The sequence below is a fragment of the Palaemon carinicauda genome, chromosome 6, assembly GCF_036898095.1.
Source record: "Palaemon carinicauda isolate YSFRI2023 chromosome 6, ASM3689809v2, whole genome shotgun sequence".
In the NCBI taxonomy this organism is placed as follows: Eukaryota; Metazoa; Arthropoda; class Malacostraca; order Decapoda; family Palaemonidae; genus Palaemon; species Palaemon carinicauda.
Genome location: NC_090730.1, coordinates 142588552 through 142613155, shown reverse-complemented (window position 1 = coordinate 142613155; position 24604 = coordinate 142588552). Strand labels below are relative to the sequence as shown.

The following is a 24604-nucleotide window of genomic DNA, read 5'->3' as shown; positions in this document are numbered from 1 at the left end:
ATAGATGTACACCGAAAGAGGAGAAAAGTTTTCTGCCTCCGAGTATGAAGCAGATTTCTTTGTGTCTTCCTATTCCCGGAAAAATGCTAAGGACGTGTTGACTAGCTGTCCTGTCTCTTGACTTCTTACTGCTTAGAGCATTGTCATCAGCCATTAGGAGAACTTCAAGTTCATCTTCCACTTCTGTCTCGCCTTTGTCTTATTATCTCTCCCCATGAAAAAGACAGTAACTTCTTTAACCGAAGATAAAGAAGACAACTACTCAATGCTGAAGATTCCTGGGTGTGCGCCGACAAGAGAGCTCCTCTGAAGGTGCCCAAAGTATTTTGTTGTGCATGCAACCATAAGAGCTCTCTTGTGAGTGCACTTTAACCTGTTCATGCAACCTTTTTTTAAAAACACAATTTTGCCTTCTAGTAAGGCCAGAGACTTAAGAGTTCTTCATTTGGCAGCATGCTCTAGACATACTCGAAGACTTCACTAGATAGTCTCATGCTAGATCCCCACAGAAATCACGTGGGAATGTACCACGTGCTGGATCCCTATGCTCTAAATCCCCAAAAGCAAGAACCCTACGCTCTCAATATTCTACATGAAATTCTACTCAGACTTCCACAAGACCGATAGATAAGTCACGTACGTGTCGCTCTTACCATTTCCCTTCTCTTGGGGGAGAGAATGTGGTATTGAGAACATTCCACTTGGGGAAGGGATCCAAGTATGTTCTTAGTATGCAGTTCAGGTGCACAGACACCTGCTTCCTATGCTCTTCAATCACAAGGATGCACTGCCAGTAGAAATAAAGGGCCCAACTATTCTATCCTCTTCCTGGACAATCCCCCTCTCATTTTCAGGAGAGGGGGAAGCATTTCATGCCAAGAGTTGTTGCTTCGAGAACAATCATTGGTATGCGCTCCTTCTGCATCAGTGTTCAGTCTTGTACAGAATGCAGTTCCCTTAACCGAGCACTACTAATTCACCTGAAGAAGACATCGTCTGATGTCCTTAGCTGCATCTGTCTAATGATCTTTATTTCAGTACGCAAAGATGGTATTTACCAGGAGAAGCTCCAAGGTACGTGATGCAGATGTTCACTCCTGTTACCAGCACTCTGTATTGTACAAAACTGAGTTCTTCTACCCTTGATCGGGAGACAAGGTCACCGTCCTCTTTCCCATCCTTCTTCCAACAGTTCCTAAGACGATGATGATTAGTACCAGTCGGAATGCTCTTATGATAATAGAAATGCTACATTGCGTACATGCTATCACAGGAGAGACTCCTCGCCACCACTGGGGCTTCACATAACATGCCGCTTAGTGCCACACCTTAACATTCACCCATTAGAAATGGAAGCACAGACGCTTCTCAGGCCTTTGAGGATACGGGAGCTAGGAGCACCTTGGCCTCAGAAGAGTCAGACTTTCAAGCTGCTGTCCTTTCCTCCCCAGAATTTCACTCCTGACACACCTCGCCCCGTCTAAGCATGGGTGAGATGGTACATACCGGGAATATACTGTACTTGGCAACACTGGCTCCCACACCAGTGATTGCTCCAGGATTATGGAAAGAATCGGTCGTAAGCAGCCATGGATTTTCCCCTCTACCTTCTGGTTCCAATAAAATAGGAAACCAGGATGATCAGGCTAGTTGCTGATTGACTATTTCCTCTCCAGGGGAGTTCCATTCAAACTCTACTTCCAAAGGATTCTCTTGTTTACAGACAAACCCAAGAAGGATAGGGCACAAGGGATACATGGTCACCTTAGGGGAGTGGTGTACTATTACAAGTAGGGTTGGTAATGTACTCTGTACGTTGAAAAACTACAAGCATTCATTCATGACTTGCGTCAATGAATGGACTCGTTTCAAAGACCCTAAACAGGCATACACTTGGGAAGTCGACAAGGTAGGGCTGTTTGCAAGACTCGTCCGTGCACGACGACTGTGCAAGTAAACAGTCGGTCAGCAGTAACTAGCTGTAGTACAATTTGGAATTCCTACATCATTACAGGGCAGAAAGGCTTCGTACTTCAGGTTTTCACCATTGCCTGAGTGGCTTGCTATTCAGTTGGACAAAAACTTCCAGTTTCTACTACCCAGTCCTAATCCATTGGTAGCGTTAGAGGACACCTTACAACATCCATAGGGATTGTATAAGCTTCCTCCTCCCTGTCCATCTTAACGTTTTCTCGATCACACTACTGTAAAATTGGTTGACAACAGAGTTTCAGCAAGAGCCACATTGCTCCTGAATGGTATCCAGATCAGCTGTTTCTTCCTTTGTCAAAGAAGCTCCTGAGTCTTTATGGTGAAGGATACCAGTCAGCCCTCGAACGAAGTTTTCAACTTCGAGTCCCTACAGCAGGATATGTTTCATGAGTTCGCAGGCCTTTCAAGCGATCCCTATTCGAACAACAGAACGAACGGCTGGCTTAGTCCTGAAGAAGCAAGTAGGAATGTCATGATCTCCACCACCTCTGTTCAGGTACAAGACCTAGAACCCAACCGTTCACGACTTCAAATCCTTCATGACTTCAAATCCTTCATCTCTTCTATACAAGAAGTGACGAGTAGAAATTAGACTGATTTGCCTCCCGGTTCTGGGAGCACACTACTATTCCAGCTATAATGGAAAAAATAAGGGAAGATCCTAGAATACTTTCGCTCTGGCTTTGCAAGTCTGTCAGATTTTGTTTCCCTTCATACAAGGACACGTGGTGACCATTGCAGATTCGTTTGCATGAAATCAGACACATTGGATCTATCCCAGCTTTCAGGAAACACCTGTTAGTGGGACATTTCCAAAACAAGAATCTGGTAACAACAGAACCGCCTCTGCGCATTACTTACGGGAGTACTTTATCCCCACAGGTCCTTGGATACCGGTATCCTTGGCCTGGTGGAGGGTAACTCGCACTAAAGTGAAAATTATACAACACCCTGGAGGCAGACCTCTGGGCAGCAGTCTATGTATCCCGTCAACGAGCTGAGCTCAAGTTGAAGGTCGACTTAGAGCGTTGCCTTTGAAACTTAGTCGAAGCTCGTTTCTGGGGTCGCCCCGAAGTGGTTACCCAACAAGTCACTACGAGGAGTTCTTGTTAGCCACTGCTCACACCCGCCCGCCAAAGCAGAGCGAACGTTGGGCGAGCAGAAGCAGAGGCCAAAGACCTGTTGATACCTTGCCTTGCACGGGGAATCCGAGAGCCCCAAGGTAGGCAGTTCTGAAAGAAAAGAGACTTTATATTAAGCTTTAGGCCAGTTGCTTTTAATCGTAAACCAGTTAAAAGGTTCAGCAGGAGAGAAAAGACTACTGTACGTCTTTACTCTACTGAGCCGAAATAAAAAGTGACAGTTAGTTGCTGGTGCTGGTGTGTGGTGCTGGTGTGAGCAGGGGGGCTAACCTATCCAGCTCCTCCACCACTAACTAGCAGTGGGTAGTTACACCCTGACGAAAAGCTTTATCAGTTAGCTTCAGCTTCGCCAAAATAATACTGCATAGTAAAGAGCGTCAGGTTTGTACTTTGTGCGGGAACTACTATGATTTTACATGTGCTTTAAATTTACAAATATCTAGAATTAGGATGAAGCACTGCTATTGTAGAGAGAGACTGCCTCCATCATGGGGGTTTTTCATTACTTTACAGTACATGCTGGGGTTGTACAAAAAAAAGTCTTTAAAATAGTTCATTTAAACTGTGAGGCTATAATATTTAAACAGTCAGTGGTAGTGGGGAACAGCAGAGTTTGTTGCAAGAATATATGTAGATTATAATTGTACCAGGATATTTCTTTCCTTGTTCAACCCTGGCACCATAAGAGTGGCTTGAAATTGGTCATGCCTACAGAGGAGTTACCTCATGTAGTAGCTTTTCACTCTTTCATCAACCAGACAAACCACTACACATTTCTTTCTCAGATATTTTTTGCGTTCTCTTTTCTTAAAGTGAAATATTTGTGGTTCGTATCACTTTTCTGTGAAGTGTCTTTCTATTTTGTTTCATCCCAAATCTTGTTGGTACAGAGTGTACATAAATTGCCTGGAGTTGATGGCAGCTTCAAGGCTCTACTTCAGGTAAAGAATTTGGTGATAAGAGAAATGATTGCCTTTGGATTCGGCTATTCAAAGCATTTCTGCGTATTTGTACTTTGATGTACTATACTTTATTCAAAATTTTATAGAATCATCCTCGGGTCATACTCATCGTGACTACACAGTTTGGTTTAAATCGGTATGGTAGTTTTTGTGTGAAATTGTACTCAAATAAACAGACAGGGATGGATACATATCCTTCGCAAAAAATATTCAACTAATTTCAATAAAACTTGATAAACAAGTGGGTTATGACTCGAGGACAAATCCATTAAATTTTGAAGAATAAGTCTGCTTGGCATGGTAAAAGCATGCTCTCTACTGAGTGCCCCTCTAGTTTTTTAAGGGTTAATAAGAAATGTTGTCTTAATGGGAGCTTCCTAGAAATAAATCCCATCTCTTTTTGTAAGAAAAATACTTAGTTAAGACTTTAATGTTACATGGTACAGTATTATAATAATAATAATAATAATAATGGATAAATAGTTGGAAAATACATAGTTATCTAAGATTTTGTCTCTGGAAGATACAGGAAGTACTTGTTAAGTCAGACTAATTTCCACCTTTTTTCTCTTAACTACTGGAATTTTCAGTACGATTTAGAAATCGGACAAATTTCCTCTCTGATATTTTAATATCTGGAAACCTTTTAACTTTCATCACAATTATGTACAGTATAAACAATCTATTGCCTTTTATCATATTAAAAAGCTTCATAATTCCAGCTTTCAGTATTAAGCCTTAAACCACCAACTGTATTTTAATTTAATTCAAACTCATTTTGTATGACATCTTATAACAGCAATGAATGGTATTTGCAGCCCCAGTACAGTATTTAAGCTTTGGTCCTAACCCACATCCACTTCTTCCTAATGAAGCAGGTTTCTTTCAAAACCTAGGCATAATTGTTTTCTCTTCTGGATAAAGTATTCTATATTTTTAATTGCTATTGCATCAATAACCAAAGCATACAATAACTGTTTGGTACAAAATATATTTTTACTATAATCTATACATACCTCATCAAATGGAGTTCCCGCCTTTTCTCTACTCATTAGTTCATCGTGAAGAGTTCCACGCTGCCCGGAAATTGAATAAGAAAAGTAGATTAATTTTTTTTTATGCTACCAATAGAGGTTCAATCTTAATCCTAACTATCACTGAATAAGCCAACACTGGAGATACTGTACAGTATATTGAAAAAAGTATAAAATAAGCTGATGGAGCAAAGTATGACAACACTGAAGTAGATGCTACAATAAAAGAATAAAATCTAAATAGATAATTGTTAAATTGGCTTTGTTTCCTGCAAAGTGGCAATAGAGAAAACCTGTATAACAAGTTGAATGGGATAAAAAAAATATTCAAAGGATCTACTGAAGGTGTTCAACAAAGAACCAAAACTAGCAATAAAAAAATATGAGATTAAAAGTTAACAGTTACTGTATTATAACACAAAATTAAATTGATGACAGTTACGGGTAGGCTATATTAAAAGCACCAGAGATGAATTCCGTTCCAATAATGGATTGGCTCTAAACCCTTTACTATTTATCATACTAATGTATGAAGCTATGAAGAAGGCAATGAAGGAGGCATGTTGGAGTTACTGTATTTAGATCGCCTGATATTAACAGTAGAACAGTAGTCTTTGAATTTTTTTTTAAAGATGAAAGACACAAATTGGAAATGGTATTGAAATTTATTTTGGGTAAAACTAAGATTATATGATTATAAAGGAAAGGGAGAATTTCAATGAGTGTGGGCAGGGTTACTGTTATAGATACAAGTGCAACACATGGGGTTATAGAGATGCTAAATTAGGTAATACAGTGTCAATGGAGTTAGGATTTTCAACGTAGGGCATGAGTAACAAGAACCGATGATGGAGCGATAGAGGATGATCTCATGATAGTATAGAGGCACATCTTTTGGGGAAAAAGCAGATTTTGTTGACATGGAACTGAGGTGCAGTATTAAGTATTTGGCAAGCACCAAATGTAAAGGTTTGTGGGAATAACAAGAAATAGATCTACTTGCTGTCATCAACAGCTATTGCTTGGCTCTCCTGGTCTTAGTTTGGGTGGAGAGAGGGCTTGGGCACTGATCATATGTTCATATGGTTGGTTTATAGGACACTCTCCTTTCGCTTACCTCTTCCAGTCATGAACAGCCTTTATTCTTATTCTAACCAGTGGATACCAAGGGAGAGTGCTGACTCACCATCTTTTAGAGTACTGTATAGTATGTCCAAGGAGCAACTGACTACAGTTAAGCTAATATAAACTGATGGGGATGCATTAAAGCAGACTAATATGAATATGAATGAAAATTTTCTATATTTGTCAGTTGTCAGACTATCAAAAGACTGAATTCACTTACAAACACAGGAATCCAAAAAGCTAGAGTAGTTTGGATCATTCATTATTCAGTGTGTGTTGGTGAATACAGGTGCGATCTCACTTAAGCTCCTATTTTGAAATTTTACCGATTCAAACTTGGATTAGGTTCCAAGGCCACTAAATTTACAAACTAGCATTTCTCCCAAAATTAAAAATATCATCCTCCATATACACAGCTATTCCACTTTGGAGTGAATGTGATACAATAACACTTAATATTGTACAGTATTGTATGTCTGTTATCCCATATCATGCCATATAAAAATTTAACAATTCCTCCATAGATGGTAACAAAAAACAAAAATGAGCTAAACATACCGGACAGTAAGGAAGAACAATGAGTACTTGTGAAGTTCTGTTTCCCATCAGATCTGGTACACCAACTAAATCTGAATTTACACATTCTACAATATTTGGATGAGACAGAGCTTTGAGATATTCCACTTCTGCTAAGGCTATCTGAAAAGAAGAAAAACCTACAATTACAGATCAAATGCAAATCTAAGATATCCATATTACATAAAATACTGTATTACAAAATGCAAAAAAATATTTAGATGCTTAATTCTTTCAAGTAAGAAAACTATCTAAAGGTGTAAATGCTGGAGAAAAAAAATCTAATGATAATACTAATTCTAAAACTAAAATAAAAAATTTTAAGTAATTTTTATTTTTCCTAACATACTTACCGAGAACTACTTTCTTTGGAGTCACTTGTGATCTCCTCTCTATCGACCAAGGTTTTCGCGCCGTTACCCCCCTACTCCGTTCTCTACATAGGCCCACCCCCGCCGCCATGGAATGCGCCCCGAGGGCAGGATCAGGGCAGGTCACTGCCTCTCTGGGTCATTCTCCTCATTAAGTTCTTTGTATTAGCCCAACCTGGCAATGGAAGGATGGCACTCGGGGAAGGAAGGGAGGGCCATTACCCGAAAGTAGTTCTCGGTAAGTATGTTAGGAAAAATAAAAATTACTTAAAATTTTTGATTTGTTCCAACACGAATACTTACCTCGAACTACTTTCTTTGGAGACTTATACTTTAGGAGGCGGGAGTGCTATTCTGACACTTGACTTGGCACGTAGGGCCTAGAGGGCTATGGAATGCGGGGGCCTATCAGAGTGCGGGAGTGAGGGTAACTGCGCAACCTTACGCTATTATCTAAGACTCGCCTCTTGAAAAATTCTTCTGACGATTTCCTCCGAAGTGTAGTCGCGAAGAATGTGTCCATCGTTGGGGACAGCCTCTGGCCTCACCGCTACACTGCTTGGAGGGCGGCAATGACTGTCCCAATGGAGAACCCGTCCAAGGATTTCCTTGAAAAATCCTTGAGGTAGTGGGCAGTAAAGGTCGACTGGTTCGACCAGGTGCCTGCCTGCAGGATCTGCCCCACCGCCATGTTTCTCTCAAAGGCCAAGGAGGTGCTCAGACCCCTGATGTCATGGGGCCGGGGAGTGCCTGGCACTGCCATTTTATCCTCTTCATAGGTTCTAGCGATGACTTGTCTCAGCCAGAAGGAAATGGTGTTCTTGGAAACTTGCTTCCTATTAACACCTGTGGAAACGAAGAGGTTTTTGATGCCTGGTCGGAGATGAGCTGTCCTTTCCAGGTATTTCCTGAACGTCCGTACTGGGCATAACCTCAAATCTTCTGTAATGCCCGTCTTGGGAATGGCAGGAATTGAGAAACCCTCAAACCTCGGGTCCCAGACTGCTGGGTTCCGAGTCTTAGCCACAAAGGAAGGCACGAACCTGAAGGATACTTCTTTCCACCCTTTGGAGTGAGAAACGTCGTAAGACAGACCATGGATCTCTCCCACTCTCTTAGCGGAAGCTAAGGCTAGCAAGAAAACGGTCTTGAGGGTGAGATCCTTGTCTCAGATATCTTTAAGGGGTTCAAAGGGGGGACGACTCAGCATCTTCAAGACCTTGGCTAAGTCCCACCTGGGCACTCTACTTGCTTGAGGGGGGCAGGATTGCTCGAAACTCTTGATCAGCATCGCTATGTGTCTCGAGGACCCCAGGTCGATGCCCTTCAGGAGGAAGACTTGGCCTAAGGCGGCTCGAACTCCTTTAATGGCTGGAATTGACATTCCCACTTTATCTCTAAGATACACCAGAAAATCTGCTATGTCCGGGACCGAAGCTTTAAGAGGTCTAATATGTTTCTCCGAGCACCACTTCGAGAAGGAGGCCCACTTCGCCTGGTATACCGCGGTCGAGGATCTCCTCAGGTATAGGGACATTCTCTTAGCTGTGGTGGTGGAGTACCCCTCCTTCTTCAGGAGCCGCTCGATAGTCTCCAGGCGTGAAGGCGAAGAGAGAGAGGGTTGTCGTGGAGCTTGAAGAAGTGCGGTTGGTGCAGGAGGTCTGACCTGGCGGGCAGAGGCCAAGGTGGTTGGCTCGCTAGGTCCTTTAGGTCCGCGAACCACTCTCTCTCCGGCCACCAGGGCGCTACCAAAGTCATCTTTAGGTTTCAGGCGGCCCTTACTCTGTTGAGCACCTGTCTTATCAACGTGAAGGGGGGGAAAGCGTATACATCCAGGTTGTCCCACTTGTGCTGGAAGGCGTCTTCTAGGGCTGCATTCTGGTCTGGTACCGGGGAGCAATAGACCGGAAGTTGGGCATTGAGCTTTGTTGCAAAGAGGTCCATCACCGGGGAGCCCCAACGTTGAATGATGAGTCTGGCTACTTCTGGGTGTAGAGACCACTCTGTCCCCACTATTTGACCCATTCTGCTGAGGCCGTCGGCCAGAACGTTCTTCTTCCCGGGAATGAACCTTGCCAGCAGCACCACTTGCTGTTCGTCTGCCCAATTCAGGATGTCTATGGCGAGGTCGCACAGCTCCTTCGATCTCATGCCCCCTTGTTTCTTTATGTAGGCCACTACCGTGGCGTTGTCGCACATTAACGCCACGGTGTTTCCCCTTAGACGACTTCCAAAGTGAAGACACGCCTTCTGAACTGCTCTTAGTTCTAGGACATTGATGTGTAGACGCTTTTTCCCTTTCCGACCAGGTACCCCGTGCCGTCTCTTCCAGAAGGTGGGCTCCCCACCCTTAGTTGGAGGCGTCTGTGAACAGGAGGTACTCGGGGGGGACTGGACCCGAGGGGCATCCCCTTGAGGGAGTTCGACTGGCAGTGCCACCATTCCAGGGAGGTTCTCGTGTCCGGAAGGACTGGAATTAACGTTTTCTGCGAGTCCGTCTGGGACCAGAGGCTCTTGAGGTTCCATTGAATGGGTCTGAGCCTCATCCTCCCTTGGGGAACCAGTTTCTCCAATGAGACTAGGTGACCTATCAGTCTCTGCCAATCTCCCGCCCTCCTGGAGTGTTCTGACAGGAACGGCTGAATGATGTGTTTGAGGTTCCGTATCCTGTCCTGCGAGGGGAAAACTTTCCCCTGCACGGTATCCAACGTCATCCCCAAGTAGCCCATTCTGTTGGATGGGGTTAAGTTCGACTTCTTCAGATTGATTACAATCCCCAGATTCCTGCAAAACTGGAGGAGGCTTCTCCCTTGTTCCTCCAAGAGGGCCCTTGAGGTGGAAAGGAGCAACCAGTCGTCCAGGTACCTGATGAGGCGGATACCCCGTTCGTGAGCCCACACGGAGACCGTCGCGAAGACCCTCGTGAACACTTGAGGGGCCGTCGACAGGCCGAAGCAAAGGGTCTTGAACTGCAGGATCTGGGGACCCCATTTTACCCGGAGGAACTTCCGACTCGACGGGTGGACAGGGATCTGGAAGTATGCGTCCTTGAGGTCGACAGTCATCATATAATCTTTCTCCCTCAAGGACAGCAGGACGGATTTTGGGGTCTCCATCTTGAAGTCCGTCTTCTTGACGAACTTGTTGAGGGCCGACAGGTCTATCACGGGTCTCCACCCCCCCGTTGCTTTCTCTACCAGGAACAGGCGGCTGTAGAAGCCTGGGCCTGGGAGCAGGACCTCTTCCATGGCACCCTTCTCCAACATGGAGGAAATCTCCTCTTGAAGGGCGGCCCTCTTCATCGGGTCCCTGGGGGCCAACCATTCTGTCTGGCTGGCTGGAATAAGAGGGGGTGGATCCGCTAGGAAGGGAAGCCTGTAGCCCTCCTTCAGGACGGACACTGTCCAAGGATCCGCTCCTTGTGCCTTCCATGCTTGCCAATGTGGTCCGAGGCATCCCCCAACCCGAGGCTTGGGCGGGAGTAGGGGGCCTCTCCCTCTACCTTCTTCTAGAGGGGCGGCTTGACCTGCCTCTCCTAGAGGCGGAGTAACCCGACCTGAAGGAGCTAGACGAAGTTGGTGCTCCTCTGCGGTAGGGTTGAGGAGTTGTTGCCCAGGAGGAAGAGGGGGCTTCTCTCCTCGAAGTGCTGGGGGAGGCCTGAGAAGTCACGGCGCTATCTGAGGCGGCCCTCCTGTAGGGAGGTCTCTTAGATGACACAGGTCTGGGGACGTTGGCCTCCTTCCTCTTTGACACTTTCTCCATCAGGCTCTCAAGTTCTTTCAACGGGAACAGCGACTCACCCCACAAGGAAAGGCTACGTACGGCCCGGGCCTCTCTGTCTGGGATCTTCCTAGATAACTTGGCCAGGACCGTGTCTCGTTTACGGAGGACCCAGTTGGCCGTAAGGGCGAGTGCCTGATATGAGAGGAACTTAAGCGTTTTCCCCCCGGAGGTGAGATGGTCCGTCAGGAGGCTTTGCTGGTCAGGATCTTCGGGGTCGACGGAGGCTTGGACGTTTACTAACGTGGAGGCCCACCAGTCCAGCCATGAGGAGACGTTGACTAGGTCCCGCGACATCTCCTCCATCATGGCGGCCTCCGTAGGAGAGAAGCAAACTGGGGCTGAAGAGGCCCTTTCGTCTGAGCCGCCCTGACCTAGGACGTCCAAGGCCGGGTCCACTCTACAGGGGCCTGGGCGACGCCCTTCCGGAATATACACTTTTCCCTGAGATCTGAGGCCCTGGAGCAGTTTCGAGGCACTCTGGGACTTGGGGGCCTCGGCATTGCTGGCCACCAAGTTGTCTATGTACTCTTGCCCTAGTACAGTGATACCTCGGTACTCGACCATAATCCGTTCGAGATCCGTGTTCGACCTCCGATTTGTTCGAGTACCGAATTTTTTTTCCCCATAAGAAATAATGGTATATATTCTATTCCGTTCCCAAGCACTCGAACAGGCCCAAAATATTAATAAAACGTGTACCTAAACAACAATAATTATCTAAATGTGTATGAAATTGGTCAGAAAATCCTATAAAACAATTTTAAACCATTTACTGTACTAAAATAAAACAATTTTAAACCATTTTCTGTACTGTAGTGAACATACCTTTGAGCAGCGGTTCGATGGCATACAGGGATGGATGTGGAGAGGATGGAAGGGGGAGGTTACTGCTTGGAAGGAGAGTCCCCTTCCATGATGTGGCGGGGTAGTTCTCCTTCAGGAGTTGTTTCTCTCTCCAATGAAAGGGTGGGCAGATCTATTTCAGGGGTTTCTTCTCTTCTTTGTCTCTTCTTTGGAGGAGAAACAGGCTTTGATGTAGCAGCTTTCTTTTCTTTTGTGAAAAACTGGTCTATTGTTAATTGTTTCTTCCTCCTCTGCAGTATTCTTCGAAAATGATACATGACACTATCATTAAACATATGCACTGCCCGGTTTGCTACTGCAATTTCTGGGTGGTATTTTTCAGCAAAAGCCTGCACATCTGCCCACTTGGAACAAATTTCATTGATGAGAGAACTTGGAACATCCTCCCTTACCTCATCCTCTTCTGAAGATTCCTGCTCCACAATCAGATCCTGCTGCTGTTGTTGTTGCAGGTGCAACAATTCCTCCACAGTCAACTCGGTAGAATGGCTTTCTACAAGCTCATCAATATCATCCTTGTCGACCTCAAGCCCCAAACTCCTGCCCATGACAACAATTTCCTCAACGACATCAGTGTCATCAGAAATTACAGGGGTAGCAGTGCTTGGACCCGCCTCTGGTTGGAAACCTTCAAACTCCCTCTCTGTGACACATGATGGCCACAGCTTACGCCAGGCAGAGTTCAATGTCCTATAGGTCACACCTCGCCAAGCTTGGTCAATCATGTTAACAGAGTTGAGGATGCTGAAGTGTTCCTTCCAGAATTCCTTTAGGGTCAACTTCGTGTCACTGGTCACTTCAAAACACTTTCTGAAAAGGGCCTTGGTATAGAGTTTTTTGAAGTTTGAAATGACCTGTTGGTCCATGGGCTGGAGTATGGGAGTAGTATTGGGGGGCAAGAATTTGATTTTGATAAAGCTGTATTCTTCTTTCAAGTCATCCTCGAGACCTGGAGGATGTGCAGGAGCATTGTCCATAACCAGAAGACATTTCATTGGCAAGCTCTTTTCAATGAGGTAAGCCTTAACCTGGGGGGCAAACACTTCGTTTATCCACTCAGTAAAGAATTGTCTTGTGACCCAAGATTTAGTGTTCGAGCGCCACATAACTGGTAGTGCACTTTTACAAATATTATTTCGTTTGAACACCCGGGGGTTGTCCGAGTGGTACACTAACAAGGGTTTGATCTTGCAATCGCCACTTGCATTTGCACACAGCAACAATGTTAGCCTATCTTTCATTGGCTTGTGACCTGGCATCTTCGTCTCGTCCTTGGTAATGTACGTATTGGCTGGCATTTTCTTCCAAAATAACCCAGTCTCATCACAATTAAAGACTTGTTGTGCGATCAAATTTTGTTCATTTATGTACCGATCGAATTCCCCCACGTATTTATCGGCTGCAATTTGATCCGAACTAGCTGCCTCCCCATGCCTAGTAACACGATGAATACCTGTTCTATTACGAAACTTTTCAAACCAACCCCTGCTCGCTTTAAATGTAAATGAATCACTTTCACTGGTACTCGGACTTTTCTTCACTAATTCTTCATAGATATGCAACGCTTTTTCACAAATGAACGCTTCACTAACACTTTCCCCGGCCAACTGTTTTTCTTTAATAAATATTAAAAGCAACTTTTCCATCTCCTCAATCACTTGTGGCCTTTGCTTAGTTACCGCCGTAACTCCCGTTGCAACATTCGCCTTCTTAATCATTTCTTTATGCTTTAAAAACGTAGAAATGGTCGACTTCGCCATTCCGTATTCTACCGCTAAATCGGACACTCGTACACCATTCTCATATTTCGCTATAATTTCCTTCTTCAACTCGATCGTTGTTCGCACTGTTTTCCTCTTCTCCTTCCCCTTAACACTCATTACTTTCTTGGGACTCATTATGAAAGCTAAAAAAGCAATTAAAAGCACTGAAAATCACTAAATCACAACGAATGCTGATCGCGCGTTGTCTGAGTGACGCTCTCGAGAGAACTGATGCTTCCCGAACAAGCGAGAGTGGCCGAGATGGCGCGATCATCACAAAGCCCATGCGGTCGTCACGTGTTCGGCTGGTCGAGTACCGAATTTTTGGTCGAGCACCGCAGCAAAAATTTCTCGAAAATTTTGGTCGAACTCCGAATTGTTCGAGTATAGAGTCGTTCGACTACCGAGGTATCACTGTACTAGGTCTGGGGCAAGAGGAAGGGCGACGTGATGTGTAATCCTCAGGAGGCTTGACCTCCAGGAATCACCCCTCGGAGCCGAGGGTTCCGTAATCCCATGCTGCCTTCTGATGAGTCCCACTACTCTTCTATAGGCGGAGTCCTCCGTCGGGGAAGCTTCTCCTCCGTCAGCCGAGGCTTCGGCCTGGAGTGGGGAAGCCGGGTTGCTGGCAAGGCAGACCTGCCGTCTAGCTCTTGGGTCCAGGGGGGCAGTCCTGTACCGGTAGTGAGCCCCATAAGCGGGTGAGCTCGTCTCCGGATCCCGGGACAAGGCGGGTACCGCCGGCTCAGTGAGGGCTCTCGGTTGCCCTAAGGCTCTGGGAGCGGAGGTCACGGTCCCGGTGGGCTGACCCAACAACGGGAACCGTTCCTTTCTACTCGATGGCCGCACCAGCTGTGCTGGTTCGGCCAGGCTGCCTGCTAAGAAGCGCGTTTCCCCCCGCTGGGCGGGGTGAACCGGAGGCTTCGAGGACTTATGCCTCTTCGAGAGGTCTTTTCTGCGTGCCAAATCGCGCGGTTCTAGGCTGTGCATAGTGGGCGGCAGCCTAGTCGCACGTTCGCTGGACCGATGGTCTGGTGAATGAAGTGTCTTGGACTCCCCCGAAGGCACGTAGACCCAGGCGCCCCCGGGAGAAACACTTCTCTTATACTTACGAGACTGGGAGCGGGAGCGCTTTCTACTAAATCGCGACCTTGACCTAGAACGGGAATGCTCGCTCTCGGACAGCTCCCTTCGCCTGCGACGCTTCACCCTGACTTCTTCTTCGGAAGACGAATCAACCTCCGACGAGCCCGACGACGCCACGTTCCCCGCGTAACGGCTGTTTGCGTGGCCCGCGGGGGATTTCTTCCGACGCTGGGTGCCCGACATCGAGGGTTGGAGAAAATCATCGGGGAGCGCCGTGGGGATCGTCGGAAAAGAGTCCAACCGTTCCATGCTAGGGAGCCAGGGGTCCAGGGTCACGTCCATTCTCAGCGGCAACCTCCCCCGTGTCTTCGGTAGCTTCCATCCGAAGGCATCGCTACTCGGACGGCGAACTTTAGCTTTGTTGTCCCCTGGCGGGGAAGAGCCCGACGCACCAGCCCACGAGGGCGGCAGGGACTCCGAGACTACAGCACTACCCCATAAGGGGTCCTCAGAGGACGCGTGGCCCCCCATCACAAGGCCTGACTCACCCGAAGCACTACCGGGCCCTTCGTTAGACCTAGAGGGGCCCGCCCTTGGTTCTTCCCTCGCACTGGGTTCCCTGGGAAGAACGCCTTGACCTTCCACAACACTAGAGTCGTCTTGCCCTCTCCTCTGCGAAGGAGACGGAGAAGCCGAGGCCTCGTCGGACCGATCACTGGCCGACGGTAACGGAGATACAACACTAATCTTCCTGGGGGAACGCTTCGATGACTTCTTCTTTTTAGTACCGTAGCGTACCCACTGAATGTCGTCCCAACCTACGCACTCCGGACACGTGTCCGCGGAGGAGCAAACTTTCCCCCTACAGGAGGAACAAAGGGAGTGAGGATCTACCTCTGGCTTTGAGAGGAAAGCCCCACACGACTTCCCGGCTCTAGGCCCAGGGCAACGGCGAGCGTGATCATAGTTCGCACACGAATGGCACAACACTAAGGGAGCTATTAAGTACACTGGGGACACACACAGGGTGAACGCACGGTAACACTTGAGAAGAACGCACTGCGAAAACGCAAGTCCCCACGCTGGGAACACGTGGAACACTAAACGCGCACAAAGGGTCGACAGAGACGAGAGCGAGATGTGAACAGCTCGCGACCAAGGAACTTAAATGAGGAGAATGACCCAGAGAGGCAGTGACCTGCCCTGATCCTGCCCTCGGGGCGCATTCCTTGGCGACGGGGGTGGGCCTATGTAGAGAACGGAGTAGGGGGGTAACGGCACGAAAACCTTGGTCGATAGAGAGATCACAAGTGACTCCAAAGAAAGTAGTTCGAGGTAAGTATTCGTGTTGGAACAAATAATTGATTTCAACCCTTATTCTACTGTATCCCCTCCAGGACCACTCTGCATGTGTCGAACACCAGGTATACACCAGCAGTTCCTCACCAAGTGGTCCACGACCCTGCCATACCTTGTGGGTGTTTTCATACTGAAGTGCTTACTGTTAACAAAAACTACAAAAATACACAAAATTGGGAGGAGGTAGTACCTAATGTGTAACCCGCAGGCAAGTAGTGAGATACTTTTATTCATTCGATTATTAAAATTATGTATGTCAATTATTCTTAGCTGTAAATCACATTGGTGACTACCACACACCTAAGGAGGAAGAATAGTAGTAATCATATTCAGTAACTATAAATGTTAACCATGAATAAATCTCGCCTTCATATTTCCATAAAATTCTATTTATTTAATGTATCAAGAAAAAAAAATCAAATATAACTATTTTGCAATTCATTTCAATTTCTCCTAAAGAGCTTCATGGGAATATAAATTTGTTTCATTTACAAATTTAGCAATGATGACGTCAGTGAGGAATGATAAAATATATTGTACATATTATTTGGTGTAAATTTCTAAGATGAGCATCAACATGGCTTATGCCTTTGGAATACAGGTGTATAAACTTAACTTCATAAAGCTTAAAAAGAATTACCGTTCCAAGTTTCATCATCAATACAGATATCAAAATCAGTATCAAATGAATCAAATTTGTTGACATATTTATGAATGGCAATATATCTTAAAACTGTAAAGTATATAAATGGAAAGTAGACATTTACCATCAAAACACTTCAGGCTCATTGCATTAAATCATAAAAACCAGCATCAATAACACATGCCAAACATAGTACAATATAAATTCTTTCCATTAGATAAACAAAGATCAAATAAAATCCTGTATCTGAACCATCAGTGCTGACTAGTTCATATAATGTAACTAAACCAAAATTCATCAGTGGAACTTAATTATCCACTTGCTTATAAAGTTAAAGTATTTCTGATGGTAATAAAGTCTCATGTGGCATTGACTTTTGAAATGCAAAACACTTCATGGGTCAAAGAAAGCATGTATTACCAACTACAGTACCTGTATAAATAATCATACGTTCATACAGCACATAAAAATAAAGCATTATAAGCATAACTTAATATCTTCAAGTTAAGGCAAGTTGCCGAATGAAATGGTTTCTCCCTCCTAATCCAGTCATAAATTTGAGATCTGCCACAATTATTTCACGAATTCACACTCTAGCTTCTATTCATTGATGAGGGCACTCGGGTAATTTAGCAAAATTATGTAAATAATTTCATGTAAAATTATGTGCTAAACAGTCATATAAAGAAAAAATTGCATATGGTAGAAAGATACACAAATGGTCACTACTATCGAATGAAAATATTTCAAAGGTGATTGGAGAAGACTCCTTATTTTATTCTAATTCCGTGGTTTGTTTCAAGTAGCCAAAATCATATGTATTACTATGCTAGTTTTCCTCATGGATGCTACTAGTTGTAAATGAAGTTATTTTCCTGAAGATTAAATAGTCTTGACAATTTTAGTTAAAAGAAAAAAAAAACTTAAATAATCCCTCACCTTTTGATCAGACTGTGCATGACAAGTGATACGTTTGAGAGCATACAGCTTATGTGTGGTTGCATCTTCTACTAGATCAACTGTACTGAAGCCTCTGTCAAAATAGAAATAGATTTGTACACTATTTAGTAAGTTTTGTTCCCTTAATATTTTATACAATTTAATTAAATGCCATACCGATGACTTTATACAGTATCTGTTAAGAGAAGAAAATCTAATACTGAATATCTTCATAAAATAATAAGAGGATAAACTTCAATATTATTTTTCATCAGATACATCATTATTATATTGCAGCATCATTACAATATAATGCAATCTAACATTATTTAATATTCACAATGAGCATCCAAAGTACTCAATTATAACTAGTTTGAACTAGTTTGAAAGATGGCCCTTCCAGTACAAAAGGAGTTTTGTTAAAAAACTGATCTTTGGGAGGAATTGAGCTTCCTTTTGGGCTAGAACAAGGAATCCAATATAACATGTTTTTCCAAAGAAATATCATCTTCCCTGCTCTAGAGAAAGTGTGACAATATGCAAACAATGACTCGAGTGTTTAAGGGAGAATTACTTTCAAGCCACTGGCTTTTATAATATGGAAAATACAATTGCTATTATAACCCCTTAAAACTTGATAATATTATTTATTTTTAATATGTTATTTTCATTAGTAAAATAAATTTTTGAATATACTTACCCGATAATCATGTAGCTGTCAACTCCGTTGCCCGACAGAATTCTACGGAAGGGATACGCCAGCGATCGCTATACAAGAGGGGGGTGTACTCACAAGCGCCACCTGTGGCCAGGTACTGCAGTACTTCTTGTTGACACCACTTCAATTTTTCCTCGGTCCACTGGTTCTATGGGGAGGAAGGGTGGGTCAATTAAATCATGATTATCGGGTAAGTATATTCAAAAATTTATTTTACTAATGAAAATAACATTTTTCAATATTAAACTTACCCGATAATCATGTAGCTGATTCACACCCAGGGAGGTGGGTGAAAACCAGTGTACATGTATATCAAGAAGCTAAGTATCCCGTATTTCAGTTTATCAGTTATTCAAAATAACAATGAAATTACAAGTACCTGGTAAGGAAGTCGACTTGAGCCATTACTCTGCATTAAATAAGTTCGTCTTCCTTACTGAGCGCAGCGTTCCTCTTAGGAGGCTGAACAACTCTAAGGTGCTGAAGTATCAAGGGCTGCAACCCATACTAAAGGACCTCATCACAACCTTTAACCTCGGCGCTTCTCAAGAAAGAATTGACCACCCGCCAAATCAACAAGGATGTAAGGCTTCTTAGCCGACCGTACAACCCATAAAAAGTATTCAAGAGAAAGGTTAAAAGGCTATGGGATTATGGGAATGTAGTGGCTGAGCCCTCGCCTACTACTGCATTCGTTGCTACGAATGGTCCCAGGGTGTAGCAGTACTCGTAAAGAGACTGGACATCTTTGAGATAGAATGATGCGAACACTGACTTGCTTCTCCAATAGGTTGCATCCATAACACTCTGCAGAGAATGGCTCTGTTTGAAGGCCACTGAAGTAGCCACAGCTCTCACTTCATGTGTCCTTACCTTCAGCAAAGCAAGGTCTTCTTCCTTCAGATGAGAATGTGCTTCTCTAATCAGAAGCCTGAATAGTAAGAAACTGAGTTCTTAGAACTTGGAAAAGAAGGTTTCTTGATAGCACACCATAAGGCTTCTGATTGTCCTCGTAAAGGTTAAGACCTTTTTAGATAGTACCTAAGAGCTCTAACTGGGCAAAGTACTCTCTCCAGTTCATTCCCCACCAAGTTGGACAGGCTTGGGATCTCGAACGACTTAGGCCAAGGACGTGAAGGAAGCTCGTTTAGCAAAAACCGAGCTGCAAGGAACATGTAGCCGTTTCAGATGTGAAAACAATGATCCTGCTGAAGGTGTGGATCTCACTTACTCTTTTAGCTGTTGTCAAGCACACGAGGAAAAGAGTTTTTAATGTGAGGTCCTAAAAAGAGGCTGATTGGAGAGGTTCAAATCTTGATGACATAAGGAACCTTAGGACCACGTCTAGATTCCAGCCTGGAGTGGACAACCGACGTTCCTTTGAGGTCTCAAAAGACCTAGGGAGGTCCTGTAGATCTTTGTTGGTGGAAAGATCCAACCCTCTGTGGCGGAAAACCGCTGCCAACATACTTCTGTAACCCTTGATCGTAGGAGCTGAAAGGGATCTTACTTTCCTTAGATATAACAGGAAGTCAGCAATCTGGGTTACAGTGGTACTGATTGAGGAAACTGCATTGGTCTTGTACCAGCTACGGAAGACTTCCCCTTGAGACTGATAGATTCTGAGAGTGGATGTTCTCCTTGCTTTGGCAATCGCTCTGGCTGCCTCCTTCGAAAAGCCCCTAGCTCTTGAGAGTCTTTCGAAAGTCTGAAGGCAGTCAGATGAAGAGCGTGGAGGTTTGGGTGTACCTTCTTTACGTGAGGTAGACGTAGAAGGTTCACTCCTAGAGGAAGAGTCCTGGGAATGTAGACCAGCCATTGCAGTACCTCTAAGAACCATTCTCTCGCGGGCCAGAGCGGAGCCAACCAACGTCAGCCGTGTCCCTTTGCGAGAGGAGAACTTCTGAAGTACCCTGTTGACAATCTTGAACGGCGGGAATGCATACAGGTCGAGATGGAACCAATCCAGCAGAAAAGCATCCACGTGAACTGCTGCTGGGTCTGGAATCGGAGAACAATACAACAGGAGTCTCTAGGTTATCGAGGTAGCGAACAGATCTATGGTTGGCTGACCCCACAGGGCCCAAAGTCTGCTGCAAACATTCTTGTGAAGGGTCCACTCTGTGGGGATGACCTGACCCTTCCGGCTGAGGTGATCTGCCATGACATTCATACCGCCCTGAATGAACCTCGTTACCAGCGTGAGCTTTCGATCTTTAGACCAGATGAGGAGGTCCCTTGCGATCTAGAACAACTTCACGAAAGAGTCCCTCCCTGCTTGAAGATGTAAGCCAGGGCTGTGGTGTTGTCAGAGTCCACCTCCACCACTTTGTTAAGCTGGAGGGACTTGAAGTTTATCAAGGCCAGAAGAACCGCCAACAACTCCTTGCAATTGATGTGAAGTGTCCTTTGTTCCTGATTCCATGTTCCCGAGCATTCCTGTCCGTCCAAAGTCGCACCCCAGCCCGTGTCTGATGCGTCCGAGAGGAGAAGGCGGTCGGGTTTCTGAACAGCCAAAGATAGACTTCCTTGAGAAGAAAGCTGTTCTTACACCACGCGAGAGAAGACCTCCTCTCTTCGGAAACAGGAACTGAGACCGTCTCTAGCGTCATGTCCTTTATCCAGTGAGCAGCTAGATGATACTGAAGGGGGGGAGGTGGAGTCTCCCTAACACGATGAACAGGGCCAGCGATGAAAGTGTCCCTGTTAGACTCATCCACTACCTGACTGAGCATCGGTTCCTTCTCAGCATGCTCTGGATGCATTCTAGGGCTTGGAAGATCCTTGGGGCCGACGGAAAAGCCCGAAAAGCTCGACTCTGAAGATCCATACCCAGGGAGACAATGGTCTGGGATGGGACGAGCTGAGACTCCTCACAATTGACCAGGAGGCCCAGTTCCTTGGTCAGATCCATAGTCCATCTGAGAATCTCCAGACAGCGACGACTTGTGGGAGCTCTTAAAAGCCAGTCGTCTGACGGAGCCGGACACAAGATCATGGTACTGCTGCACAGTCTGTGAACTGTCAACCATGGGGAAGCGAGGAAGTACAGTGACAACCCGAAGCTGTCTAGACTGTCTGGGTCGTACAGACAACTCCTTATCGGGTTGCTGAGGTTGCCGCACTGCGTCACAACAAGTCACTTCTGCTGGTTGTTGAACGTCTTCCCAGTGACACACTGACTCCGTAAACAAAAAAATCCTCTAACAAGGACTAAGCTTGGACTGCATGTCTTGCAACACAGCTCAAGGTCTATGGAAGCAGGTGTGGTAACAGACGGGGTTAGCGACTGAAGTGGAACCATTACCTTCCCTGGGAGCATGTTATGCTTAAATAAAAGTCCATAGGAGGCTACGCAGCTAAAGGCTCCTCTCCAAATGACAGAGTCCTCAAGGGAATATCAGAAGGAGGGAGAAAAGCACTTTCTCATCTACAGGGACCATATCCGAGAAAAGCTAAGTTCTCTCAGTGAGGGTTTCACTGGTGCAAAAGCAGCAGACTAGAAGGCAACGTTATGAAACTGCTTGACAGTCTAGTGAGTTGGCAACAACCAAAGATGTGTGACTGAGAAGCATGCGGTAAGGTATGCAGAGCATGCTGTATGCAGAGCATGCTGTATGCAGAGCATGCTGTATGTAGAGCATGCTGTAAGGTAAGCAGAGCGTGTTGCATGGCGTGTAACATTTCTCAGAAATTCCATGACCAGTGCTAGAGTGAGTAATATCGCATTACCGTCCATTGAAAGTGCACGTGCCTTGATTTAGACTGTTTTGTTGATGAATTTGATAGCCGGCATGATAATCGTAGAATTAAGCTACACTAAATGTACTATAATCTACTTCACCTCAGGAAAGGGAAACTCGCCCTGTTGGCAACACTGCATTACTTCATGCATGCTTGCATGGGGTTTAATATCAACATAATATTACCTTACATTCATAACTCATGATTCATTTGTTTAGAAGATATTTTTGCCATATTTGCGATTTGTTAAAAATATATTGCAAGGAATACATATATATTTTTATATAAGTAATACAAATAATCTCCATTATCATAATGTTTGTGTAGGCATACATGTATATGATTACAAATGCAAGTTATGAAAGTAATGAGGTGTTATTATTGTCATTTGTTATTCCCAAGTTGAATGGGAAGAAGCTCAAGTTGAGGAAAAAAAAGGCAGATGCATGCGTTGAGGTGGCTGACTCATAGCATGAGGTTGCTGCCTCAAGAGTTGCGCTTGCTGTAAGGATTGCGGATGCGCAGTAGCAGGTTCCTGAGGAACGAGTTAAGGTTCCTGAGGTGTGAGCTGCGAGAGTTGAGGTAGCGGCTGCGCAGAACGCAGTTCTTGTCTCGCGAGTTGAGGTTCCTGAGGTGCTAGCCTAAGGAGTTGAGACTCTTGCCTTGAGGAGGGTTTAGGTCGCTGCAGCGAGAGCTGAGGTGGCTGCCTCATTGATGGAAGAGGTTGTCGTACCTCAAGAGATTGTTGCCTCGCTGGTGGAACCGCAAGCGGAAGCGGAGGAAGTAAGGCATAAGACTCCTGCTCCCATTGCTGAGGTTGCCTTAAGGAAGGTTAAGGTTGCTGCACAACGCTGGTAACTGGCAACTCAGAACGCGGTAAGGTAGCCTGAGGAACCTCAACTTCGTACGCCTGGCAGACTGGACTGCGGTGAGGCGGAGCTCTCGCAGGAGGAGGCGGAGGTTGCTGCACACCGCTGGTAACTGGCAACTCAGAACGCGGTAAGGTAGCCTGAGGAACCTCAACTTCGTACGCCTGGCAGACTGGACTGCGGAGAGGCGGAGCGTTCGCAGGAGGAGGTGTAACCTTCTCAGCCTGAGACTCACGCATTAAGACCGCAAGCTGCGACTGCATGGACTGCAGCAAAGTCGTCTTGGGATCAACAGACGATAAGGTCTGTTGAGGCAAAGCCTTAATAGAAGATGAGGTCTGTTGAGGCATCGCCTTACCTCTCTAAGGAGGTGTGCAGTCACTTGATGACTGAGGAGAGTCAGAGCTAACCCAATGACTGCATTCGGGTTGTTGAACTCTAACTTCGTACGTCTGGCATAGGTCTGGACTTTACGTTTAAGAGGTCTTGAGACCTGAGACCAGCGTTTTCTCCCCGAAATTTCTTCTGCAGACGAGCAAAATAAGGGCTCAATCGTCTGCGGGTGGGAGTGACGGTCTTGTAAGACACGCCCGCAACCACCGAGGATACTTCTGTGCGCCGATCAAGGCCTGCCGAACCCTTTTGCCCTTCGACATTGCTTCTCCCCTGGGTTTGGGAGCTTGCAAGAGGTCCCGGACTGGGAGGACGACTGGCACGCACAGAAGTACCCTCACGCACAACACTGACACACTTTGCGCTAATCACTTATCACTTTTGATTTTCTGTTTGCACTTATTTCACTGAACTCGAAACTTTAAGTGGTTTGTACCTGAAACACGCAATTCTATCCTTTCTCAAAAGTTAGTAATTGCGAAAACAGAATTACAATGTAACAGAAAAATCTAATGAAAGATAAATAATTCAGTGGCTGGAAAGAGACTAAACTCTAGAAACGTTTACCTTCTTCCCCTAAAGAGACTAGGGAGAAGAGCAAAAACGATAACGTTACTCGCTTGAACGAAACGTTTATCCTCCTCTTTCTCCCTCCGTCTCTATCTCTCTCTCTCTCTCTCTCTCTTGACTTAGAACCTGAGAGAAGAGCCCAATCATATATATCGTTAAAACATATTATTGTTAAAGGAAAATATTTCCCAAAATGAAAAGTTCCTTTATTAGAATTAAAACCATTAAGTTAAGAAAGAATGAACAAAACGCTAGACACGGTTATTCTTACTGCAACGTGACACCGTGAAAATTCTCTCTCTATCGTAACGATAGAGCGCAAGTTGAACGTTCTGAACGTCAACAACTGCAGAGACAAAACAAAACGTTAGTTCAACTTTGAAAACAGTATGAGACTATCAAAGAAATTCTTTCAAAAACATTAAAATAGCATAATATGTTAACAGGTAAAACCGAAATGACGGGCTCAATGTTAATTAACTTCGGTACCAAGAAAAGACCGCCTACTATTAGGAAAGGTCGAATATAAACAAATATAAAAATTAATTTTAATAAGTTTATAATAAAAGGAAGTTAATCGAAGAGGCCTATAAAAGGCGGAGAGATATAAAATAAATCTATAACTTTTGTTAAGCAAAATTAAGAGAGTCTATACTCTCTTAGACACCAAC

At 45.0% G+C, this 24604-nt stretch overlaps 1 protein-coding gene across 1 annotated transcript in view; it reads right to left on the bottom strand.

Moving 5' to 3' along the window:
* Positions 1–24604, bottom strand: part of LOC137642690 (serine/threonine-protein kinase 16) — a 43214-nt gene that overhangs the window by 8902 nt on the left and 9708 nt on the right. The window contains exons 3-5 of the mRNA XM_068375472.1: positions 17640–17733; positions 6814–6954; positions 5113–5172 (exon numbers count right to left, since the gene is read on the bottom strand). Of these exons, the coding sequence (XP_068231573.1) occupies positions 5113–5172; positions 6814–6954; positions 17640–17733 (295 nt within the window). The remainder of the gene's footprint in view (positions 1–5112; positions 5173–6813; positions 6955–17639; positions 17734–24604) is intronic.